At 38.4% G+C, this 10,872-nt stretch overlaps 2 protein-coding genes across 5 annotated transcripts in view; both read right to left on the reverse strand.

The window, feature by feature from the left end:
* The window catches only part of atf2 (activating transcription factor 2), a 30,507-nt gene extending 24,246 nt beyond the window's left edge, over positions 1-6,261 (reverse strand). For all 4 annotated transcript variants that reach the window (XM_061791999.1, XM_061791998.1, XM_061791997.1 and 1 more), the window contains exons 1-6: positions 5,943-6,261; positions 5,290-5,362; positions 4,057-4,153; positions 3,862-3,980; positions 3,649-3,774; positions 1,087-1,265 (exon numbers count right to left, since the gene is read on the reverse strand). In XM_061791999.1, the coding sequence (XP_061647983.1) occupies positions 1,087-1,265; positions 3,649-3,774; positions 3,862-3,980; positions 4,057-4,153; positions 5,290-5,362; positions 5,943-6,049 (701 nt within the window). In that variant the 5' untranslated portion in view covers positions 6,050-6,261. The remainder of the gene's footprint in view (positions 1-1,086; positions 1,266-3,648; positions 3,775-3,861; positions 3,981-4,056; positions 4,154-5,289; positions 5,363-5,942) is intronic.
* A 112-nt stretch (positions 6,262-6,373) lies between these two features.
* On the reverse strand, positions 6,374-9,198 carry atp5mc3a (ATP synthase membrane subunit c locus 3a). Its single transcript, XM_061792001.1, has 5 exons — positions 9,134-9,198; positions 8,853-8,937; positions 8,171-8,245; positions 6,994-7,184; positions 6,374-6,892 (listed from the first exon to the last, which is right to left on the reverse strand). Exons 2-5 carry the CDS (start codon positions 8,889-8,891, stop codon positions 6,778-6,780), a joined length of 420 nt encoding a protein of 139 aa, XP_061647985.1. The 5' UTR covers positions 8,892-8,937; positions 9,134-9,198; the 3' UTR covers positions 6,374-6,777.
* Positions 9,199-10,872: the final 1,674 nt, after the last annotated feature.

Genomic DNA, 10,872 nt, shown 5'->3' on the forward strand with positions numbered 1-10,872 from the left:
TTTCCCCATTGAAATGAATGGGAATGCCATTCATCTGTTCCAGCACCCCTCAAAAAACAAAAACAGCAAAAAACACATTTTTGTTTTTAATAAGGAAAAATAGCACTCTATATTGTACTTTACAAAAAAAATTGTACTTCATAAAAAAACAGAGTAATAATAGAATGTACTAAACAGTTTGTGCATCATGATTTAATGCTGCAATTCATCTCACTGCGCTGCTTTTTCAGATGTGCCCGCCTTGTAGCAGCAGTACTGTATAACGCAGTTCTGCAGACACAGATGAAGAATAGACTTCTATTACTATTAATAGTACTGTAAGGTACTCATTAAATTGCTGTAGTATTAGTCATTTTTCATAGAGGATAAAACATTGTGCCTGTGAGTATTACTATATTATCTGTCTACTCTACATGTCTTGTTCGACCATTTGTGTTAAAATATCTGTTGATTAAAGGGTTGTAAAACCACAACTATCGATGCTCACCATTAGCCTGTCAATGGCATTTTCCATTATATTCTAGCATTAATCTTGCCAAGGGTGTTCTAAAGGCACAATTGGTTGTTTTAAATCACAACTTGTAATTCTTTGTTTTCTATTTACTAGCTTAACAGTAAAATGAGACTGAGATTAAACATCTTGAAGCCTCCTTTTAGATTAATTCAAATTCACTATTTGCCGAACTGCTTATTTAAAGAGAGTTACATTGCGTTTACTGACACTATGCAGCGCATGTATCTCGAGTTTGCGCTCGCATGTCAAAGCAAAAAATTCGAATGATGGCTCATATCTCGAAAAAACTCCTAAATCGGGGTCACGCTTATCTCAAGGCACCACTGTACACTCATTTGCTACACACGAGTATTGCTTAAATTATTTAAGTAAATGATAGCGCACTTTTCATTTTGAAAGGAACAACAACAATTACTACAGCCAAAATGAAGAGTCTGCAAACTGCACTTAAATTAAAAACAGAACAAGCACATGCCCCACTAAGACAAAACTTAAAATGAAATGAAGATTTCAAAATTGGAACTATGATTTTTTTTTTTCCTTTTCTAAAATGGACATTCTGAGTTACTTACACTATAGGCCTACTAGTGGATGGGACCTGGGTAATAACAGAGCTAGATGTTGGCGATGGGAGCGCTTGCTGTATAACAAGATTAGCCTCTGAGGTTGCTAGGAGTACATTGGGAACTTGGAGGGATGCAGGATGGACTATAGTGGATGTTGGCAGTGAGGCTGGCTGCAAAGATAAGTCCTGGAAACATCACACAACATCTCAGCTGCATCAACAGCAGATGTGTCTTTTTTTGTCTCAATGTTTACAAGGAAAGAGATGAAGAAAAGACAAAATATTAGTTTTCTCAAAATTCTAACGATAACAATTTTCTATTTGTATCAGAACAAGGTGAACATTATCTTTAACCTCAAGTTGTGATGACAGTAAAGTGGAAACTCCAAAGTTAAACAACGTTCCGTGATTCATTTGTTGCAGGCACAAACCATATCACCATCATAAATCCTTTATTAAATGTATAGGCCATGTTTTAAACAACATCTAAAAACTCTGAACGGTCACGCAAGTACAAAAAAAGCTAACAGCGGTATAATAAAATATATAGGTGCTCACCCTTTAATGGCTCCTGAGGGACATGTAAATAAGACAGAACACGAAGGTGTTTATTTACAGAGTGATATTGTCACCTAATGGTGTTCTATCGGTGTTGTTAGAATGAATAAGTGTCTGTTGACAGGCAGCTTGAGAACACATTGTGGTTTGTGGTTGATTCATGGAATGTATTATTTACTTCATCTCACAATGTTCCCTCGGTCGCAGTTCATCATTTGCACTGCCGCAATATCCAAGAATTTCAATACTACTAATTAACATTCAACTTATGAACATCTAGGACATACAAACATGTTCTGTATTAGTTTACATTTTTTTTTTAATACTTCAACTATAGTTGGGCTGCAACATTCTGGACAGCACTGCGGTCTACTGGGTGACATGCAGTGCAGAGCAAAAAGAAGAGGCTGAGAAGGGCCCCTACTTAGCTCCAGTAATAGTCGTCGTTCCTAGAGTGCAGACCGAATATATGCCTGTGAGTATTGTTGTACTCTCTGTCTGTATGTGTCACTGTTAAGTGTGTGTGAAAGTGAAGGTTTATAAATTCCATAATATTTATGCTTACAGTATATACTATGGTGCTTCCCATTATGTTAGCATTAAGCTAGCAGACTTTCATGACACAACATTATACAGTTGAGAAAAAACACGGTGTTTAAATAGCGTTTAATTCTTTTTTGTTGTATGTGTTAGTGTTACTGTAAACTTCAGCTGGGGGTGACAAATAAATAGCTTGAAGCATGTACGCTTTGACTCTTATTTGAAGAACTTTGTGATCAGAGTGACAACAGATCCTAAGAATACTTTAAAAAGTGTGTTTTAATAGGTTTAACCATGTTTTAATAAGGTTATATGGGTTAAGTTTATATTTTGGGTTTAAAGTGCGTAAAACTATACCCAAAAAAATTATATGGTCTCACATTATCGCAGATTTTTGCCTATGCGCAATAAATGGGGGTTACCTATATATTCAAACGTAGGGAAAGTGGGCCATTTATTGACAAGCCCCTCTGGTACTTTTTTTTGGTCTGCTTCCCTGTGTGGTGTGTAATAAAAAAATATATAGCGGAGTGTAAACTAAATACCCCCTTGAGGAATTTTAATGAGTATTTAAAATTTTTAATAATCATGGGAAATTGGGAATGCTTGTTCGTTTCTTTTTCTCCACTTAGTGATATGCTTAAATATGCTGATTTGAGGTCAGAGGGAGGGGAACGTCTGCTGGTCGACCTCCGCTTCGCGTAGCCCACGTTCCGGTCGGGAAGGTGGACTGCCAGGCTTCGTCACGCTTTGGGGGACCGAAGCCGGTGCGAGTTGTGCCTCTCGCCTGATGGATTGCGAAGGGATGGTCAAACAGGCGAAGTGACGATGATCAATGTGTCATGCAATTCACATAAGCTGTCACCACTACTTATTTATTTTAAATTGGGCGATTAACGTACACCAGTTAGGTAACCCAGTTAGAACGGGCACATTTTGTAGACATTACTTCCGCATTCAACGCAGTATTACGGTCACATGGGCCAGTCAGCATTAATCAGTGTATTTCTTGTGACGTCATCACATGGGTTACGTGGCCAATGTGTGCCCTGCGATTGCCTGGTGACCAAGCGCTGCAGGAATTGGATGGATCGATGAACTTTTATTTGTATTTTGAATAATAACAAAAACCTCACAAAATTTGGAGGGACAAGCTCTTCATAGAACAGTATGTTTCATATTATATTGTAGTCATAATTTGCAGTGTATAAGTGAGTACTATCATAATGAATCTGTAAGATGTAGTGCAGTTCTACACCAATGGAATCGACAGCCACCATAATACACATACTATGCATTACCGAAAATGGATGGTTGAATAGGACAACGTTTGGGGAGTTTTACTTTGGAGGTTCCACTGTAGCCTAATGAATTATTATATGGATATTAGTAGGAGAGGATTTAAAGAGACAGATCAGAAACACATTTACCCTGTGACTTAGATTAGCAAAAAACAAAATCAGCGTTTCACCTTGTCGTCGTTCGTCGTAGATTCCGGGTGAGGCAGAGGGCTACCTCGATGGGCCTCTAGGGCGGCGGGTTCTTCAGTTTTGTTGCGTATGACAGGGGTGGCGAGCGGTGACAAATCCAGTGGTAACTACAAACAAGTCAAGTAAATGAGCTTGTTAGGATGAACGAGTAACATAAATATAGACATCATCAGAGAAGCTTCGGGGTTTACAACCTTTTTGATGTCATCTTCAGTCCCTTTTTTGAAGTCGTGATCGAAGGGGCTCGTGAGTTCATTAAAGAGTCCGACTTCTTCGCAGTTCTTTAGAAAGCGTGTAGGTGTGGGCGTTTGGTCTGCAATGGAAGTAAAGATGTAAGAACAGACACTGGGTGAAAAAGCAAATGCATTTCTGAACTTTGTTAGGTTTACCAGCAATAATGACACTGTCGGTCCTGGCTGGACCAAATTTGAGGGTCATCTCATGTTTGTGCTTGTGGACAGCCAAGTGGTCTTCATTTGTAAATCTCTGGGAGGACAAACAAAACAGCAGGACAAAAACATGAGGTTCAGAGTCTTCGGACCATAAGATAATGCTTTCGATGAGGCATTTGGACAAATATATGTTCTATTCCTTGAAGTTTGTCAATTTCAACCATGCTGGTACAGAGGGGATATTTTCTTTTCGTAGAGACATTTTTCTTTGTGACGGCTATTACTGTGAGCCCCCATTTATCACAGTGTATACATTCCAGAACCATCCACAATAGAGGAAAATCTGATAGAGAGACCATATAAAAAACATTTGACACTAGTTTAAACACATTCGAACATAAAACACACATTTCAAACACAAAAGTATTTGAACAAAAGAAATAGCAAGCAAAATATGTATAGAAAATTCAGGACATATTGGAGCGTCTGTGTTTAAGCATGTGCCTTAAGAGGCAGGGCTTGGTGGGATGGCGTGTGAAATCCGCAAGTCTGCCTGTTGAGTGTCTGAGCTCCAGCTGTGACCAAACAGCAGCTTCTGCGCGAGTGTTTTTTTTTTTTTTTTATTGTTCTCCTAGCTTTCAATAAACAGCTGAAACGTGCATTGAAAATGTGGCGAGGGTATTACAGAAAGTATAAACTGATAAAAATAATGTTTAAAAATACCACAATATAGCGGGGTGCGAACTATGAATAGCAATATAGCGGGGGAACACGCTATATGATATTTTGTTAAGTTGACAAGTAGCTGTAAATTGTACAATTCCGAATTTTCTGAAAATATTCAGGCAAATTATTCGTTCTGGGCTCATGAGTTATTTAGCTTTATAGGAACTCATTCAAAAAGATGGCCCGCTTTCATGGATGACATCAGCATATCTCACTTCAGCTCAGTGCAACAGCATCAACGTATAACTTTGTTTTTTTTATTTGTTTTGTCTTTGGCATTTTGTGACACTTTCAAATGCTCAACAAGAGCTGTTGGAAAACAAAACAGCAAATGGACTGGAAGTTAAAAATAACTTAGCATTGTTAAATACATCCGACAGTTTTAATCAAAACTGAGCATTATCTTTGTGTAGGCAGCTGTATGAGACCTTGTCAAACACTGAAACCATACTTCCACGTACCACTATTTTACTCACAAACTTGTCTCATTAAAGCAAGTGTTACCTGTCCACAGCCAGGAGCAGTGCATAGGAAAGGTTTATCATCACTCATATTAAGGTTTTCCTGTTCAGTCAGTCTGAAATGGGATAGAAAAACAAGTGGTTTAAATTGTCATGTGGTTTTAACAACTCGACTATTTTTATTTTTTTTTTTTTATCTGTAGCTAGAATTTAAATTGTAATAGACAAGAGTAAAGGACGCTGTGGCAAACAAAAAGGTCAGAGATTTGGACAAAGCAAGTCAGAGATGGGCGGTTACTAGTTGTTGACAGCTATGGCTCATCATAACATTACATCCTCCGTCTTACTATCATTGCTCCACAGAGCGACAAAATAAAACACCAGTCACCTTTTGCTCCGGTTTACGTTTTGAATTTAAACAATTTTATTTTTTTTTAATAAAAAGGTACCACAACCATCGTATTGCCCTGCAGATTTAACGAGCATATTTCCCAGTCGCTTCCATGCAATAGCCTTAGCCCTGCGTGAACATGCAACCGTCGCCATATTTAGATTTAAATACCGTTTTAACAAAGGGGTTGTCTTTCATTTCAGTACAATATAACAGACATTATATGCTTAAACCAATAACCCAGGCACAATTTCATACGATAGCATTGTAAACATTCTTCCATAGTTTAAATGGACACTACTTACCTCAACCAGCCACTACCCTCCTTGGATTTTTCCAAAATCCCACGTCTGAATAGCAGTATCGCGAGAGGTGTCCAGATGCTTCCGTCTTGGTCACAGAATGACATCATACACACCGAGAACAGCTACACGTTTCGTACATTTTTGTTTTTTATCGAGCTATTATTTTATATTATGCATTAGCATTCTAAACAACCAGTTATACAAGCATGGGCTATTTTAAACGTGGCTAAAAAAATGTAGCCTCTTGATTTCAAAGTAGTCCCCCCCCGTTATTTTTTTTTAAAATGACCATCTATGTAACAGTGAGATTTTTTTCTTTTTAAACATATGGTAATTTAAGTACGTGCAGTTTACTTTGTATCCTTTGGTGGGTGAATTGAAATAGTACAACTAGTCTCCATTCAATAAAAGGCGAATATTATTTTCTGAGATCCTTTTAAACGTTTTAATTTATTCAGTGCCATTTACAAAAGCCACACTCACCTGCTGCCTAAGAGCAGAACTAATAAACTGCAGCTCAACCAATGACTTATGGAGGTGGACCCAAAAAGCTTCCATGAGATCTCCATGAGAAAGCAAGACTTTTTGCAGCTAATCACAGAATAGATGACATTTAGAAAAAAGCCGCTTTTGGTTTTAAAACTATTCCAGACATTACATTGTTAAATAGTCAAATACATGTATTTTAATCACGTAATTTCTTACATTTGTACAATACATGTTTTTGCTCATTTTGACAGTCTCTGAACGACTTGAAAATGTACATTTTCTTTGACACCAACACGGAACAAATTTGGGAAGCCACAAAGTGTAGTGAAAGTTGGACAGCAGAGTTTTACATAGCAAACAGGATCAGGAAAGCAACCATCAAACAGAACAGTCCCATGGCTTCAGACAGAGCAAATCCCAGGATGGCATAGGAAAACAGCTGCTGCTTCAGGGATGGGTTCCTGCAAAAGAGGAAAAACTATTAGGGATCTATAAAGTTAATAAAATGATATATTGTATATAGTGTTGATCAATAAAAAGCTTGCATAAAACTGAGGCACACCTAGCGTAGCCAATAATCAGACTCCCGAACACAGTCCCGATTCCAGCACCGGATCCAGCTACGCCGACTGTGGCGGCTCCGGCGCCGATAAACTTGGCTGCGGTGTCGATGTCCCGGCTCACCGCGCTTGTCTGGAAGCCCCTCAATGTGACCTGAGTCAGGGGGCCATGTGGCATCACGGCAACAGTGCTCTGGAATGAAACCAGCTCAAAAAAATTTGTATAATCCTTCTATATATTGCAGGAAATGATCCAATTTAATCTAAATTTGTCCCAAAATTACTTTGCATTTACAGTGGACTTCCGTATATTCGAGGTTCAGCATTCTTAAATTCAGATTAGTAGAATTAAAAAAAACATCCCACATTATTCGTGGAACTGAAAACCACCCCTGATCCCCCCGCTTATTCGAATTCCCCCCCCCCTCCCAGATTTTTTCCCCACAGCAATTATAAAGGGTGACTCAATTATTCATGTAGTTGTCTCTATTATCCCGTGTACTTTAAATAATGGAACAATGCCAGCGACACAGGTACAATTAAATGCTTTTCCGCAAGTTGGCAGAAGTTATTTGCATCCACGAAAGCCCCTGTATTCACAGGTCAGCATTTGTGAATTATCCCATTCGCAGATATTTTGGCAAACCTACCCTCTGTTATTTGCTGAAAACCTCATTTATTCACCTCATTTGTACTCAGGCCAACATTATGTCTAATACAAATATTGCTTTGGTGCAGTTTTGTGGCACCTTGGGGCCAAGGAAGTATGTTGAAATGAGGAGCTTTATTTAACCAGGCCATAGCCTTGTCTAATAAAAAAAAAAGTGCTTTGACACCATCTTGTGGCATCAATAGGCAATTACACACCTTTTTGGGTTAGTGTCAAATACTGATCACAAGGCTTAGTCAACTGTATATACTGTTTTTCTTATAACATATGTGCCCGGACTCAAAAGTCAAGAAACACTGCTCTTTACATGAAATGACATTTTACATGTGCAGTAGTGAAAGCCAGGTATCAAGTCTATGGTCAAAACAATTGACAGTAGACTGTCAACATGCATACACCTACAGAGCTATTCTGTCATACCTTTAAAAAAAATAAACTAATATAATCATACCTGAGAATATGTATTCCTGATCAAGACCACAAGTACACATACTGACATATATCCTTACCTCTGATTTCACATCAGGCCTGGACAGCACAGAGACAGACAGGGGTCTGTAAAGAACCCGGGAGCCAGCACGGACCTGTAACAGCATAGGTAGAGAAGCCATATATTTATTACATTTATGTATCAACACAGAAACAACAGAGGGAGGATCAGGTAGGAAGTGCTTAGATTGATAATCAGTGCAGCATAATCACGCTGTATGACCAAGCACACTGGGTAAGTCTTTAGTTGCAGCCAACATGTAGCAATTGAAAAAAAATTCTGTAAAACTTTCCAATGACAAGCCAACAGTTCTCACTTATTTAACTACATTATCCGCCATCGAAGTGAGCTAGAACAAATGTAAAAAGTTATTCGGTAGTAGTTTAAAGTTCTATGGACACATTGGCTAAATGACCTTAGCTGGTAGCCCCCATTGCTCATGGTAGCTGCAGACTACGAGACAAATTGTGAATTGTAATGGAACTGAAAGTGCATTGTTAAAAAATAAAACAAAATGAAGTTAGTGTATGGAACTGAATGTCAAAGTCCGTGTTAGCATTAGCCATCTAGCAAGGCTGCAGTTACCCTTGCCATTCAAGCTGCAGTCAAGTTCATTCATAGGCCCCTAGGTTTGGCGGTGATATTCAAGACGCGGGACTTCAATTTAAATGGTTAAAATGCAAAGAGGGCGATACACTCACCAGTGCCGGCGAGGAAACGAACTTTGCACAGGCGTACATTTTCTACTTCAGGTAGTTTTCAAGTCTGGTTGAAGCCCGGGTCTCTCTGAAGAAGGAAGAGCGGACAGAACTAAGGTCAAACGGGTATTAAAACGCCCCACATAGAAAATAAAGCAATTCATATATACAATGACATGTATTCTACAGCTATTGCACTTTGCATGCAGCAATTATACGTTTGACAAGAGGATGAGAAGCGATATCGGATGTGCTTCGAGCACGGACAGCCATTACACACTTACCGACTGCAGAGGTCGAACCACAGTGACTAAGTGCGCATGCGTAACGCGATATATGGCGAAACCCGGATGATGACAGCGGAAGGTCATTTGAATCAACTTTATTTATAAGAACAATTCACAATGCTATTCATTTCCTAAACCTCACAGTCTGTTTTGTCTACCATAATTCGTGAATATAAGCATGAGGAGAAATAATGTGTATCAATTCAAAACATAATTTATGGATTGTAAAAAGTGTTACAATTTTAGGTTATAAAATCAAACACTTTGGCTAATAGTTTAATTGACAGACTGACTTTGTTGGCACCTGTGCAGTTGTTTTGTTATTGGTGTGTTTATACATTTGAATTATAAAAAAATAATAGTATAATGTTGAGAACGAGAATGTGGTCTGAGACGGAGAAAACACCTCCCCACATTGACTCAGTCTTAAAGGTATATTCACCTGAAAATAAATGGATAAATAAATACATATGTATACATATTATATCGCAAAGCAAAGCAAATGTATTTATATAGCGCATTTCATACACAATGTAACTCAATGTGCTTTACATGATTAAAAGCATTTAAAAACAGAAAAAAACAGCTTATAAACATTTAAAACAAAGACAAAAAAATTCAAATACAATTAAAACGGCATGCAGTGCAAGAAATATCATTTAAAACTGGAAATGCTCTAACAAGCATGGGAAAAAAGAACCTGGACTTAAAAACATGCACACTTGGGGCTGATGTCACTTCTGTTGGCAACTTATTCAATTTGTGTGCAGCATAATAGCTAAATGATGCTTCTCCATGTTTGCTTTGGACTCTGTGCTCCACTATTTGACCTGAGTCTGTCGATATCAGAGCCCTACTGGGTTTATATTCCATGAGCATTTCATTCATGTATTCAGGACTTAAACCGTTTAGTGATTTATAGACCAGTAGCAAAACTTTAAAATCAATTCTAAAGCTGACTGGAAGCCAGTGTAAAGACTTTAGAATGGAGTAATATGCTCTGATCTCTTTGTTCTGGTCAGAACCCGAGCTGCAGCATTCTGAATGAGCTGCAGCTGTTTAATGCTCTTTTTAGGGAGTCCAGTCAGAAGATCATTACAATAGTCAAGTCTACTTGAGATAAAAGCATGGATGAGCTTCTCCTGGTCTGCTTGACACATGCAAGCCTTCACTCTGAATATGTTCTTCAGATGATAAAAGGCAGCATAGTTAAACGTCTTGCTTGTCAGTGAGTCGAATTTTGTTTGACGAACATTGGCATTTTAAAAATACTTTTATATAATGAAGACAATACAGTTTTGAGTATATATATACTCACACATACATAGAGGAGGGGGAGTATTACAGTACTGGCATTGTTATCAATCAGAACATAACAAAAATCTGGATTAGGGTGGTTTATCATGCTAAATCACACAGTATACTTGTACATCCTTCTATTTGTGTTTTGGTCAGTAAGGGCAATGCACTTCAGTTGAGCTCCAAATATTGGATCCTGTTCAACTTTATTCTTTTCCTTCAAAACAAAGCATCTCGTTCGAGTCCTCTACGATGACCTGTTGTGTCGTCAATTTAGCCAGCAGCCCTGAGGGAAAGGTTTCTCGGGGCCGTATGCTTGCATCTTACTTACAGGCTGATGGTGGAGCTGCAGGCTACCAACAACACCAGGCAGATTTGTAATCATGACGAATGACTTGGCAGCAGCTGCTCTGTGATGGAAAGGTAATGAGTGCGGG

This window comes from Phyllopteryx taeniolatus, chromosome 12 (genome assembly GCF_024500385.1).
Source record: "Phyllopteryx taeniolatus isolate TA_2022b chromosome 12, UOR_Ptae_1.2, whole genome shotgun sequence".
In the NCBI taxonomy this organism is placed as follows: Eukaryota; Metazoa; Chordata; class Actinopteri; order Syngnathiformes; family Syngnathidae; genus Phyllopteryx; species Phyllopteryx taeniolatus.

Bases quoted from the DNA above. Each gene is read 5' to 3' on its own strand.
- atp5mc3a (XM_061792001.1), bottom strand. From the start codon at position 8,891: ATGTACGCCTGTGCAAAGTTCGTTTCCTCGCCGGCACTG. The intron at 8,246-8,852 runs GTGAGTGTATCG...ATGCTGTTACAG, and splicing joins TCGTTTCCTCGCCGGCACTG to GTCCGTGCTGGCTCCCGGGT. The intron at 6,893-6,993 runs GTGTGCCTCAGT...CCTCTTTTGCAG, and splicing joins CTGATTATTGGCTACGCTAG to GAACCCATCCCTGAAGCAGC.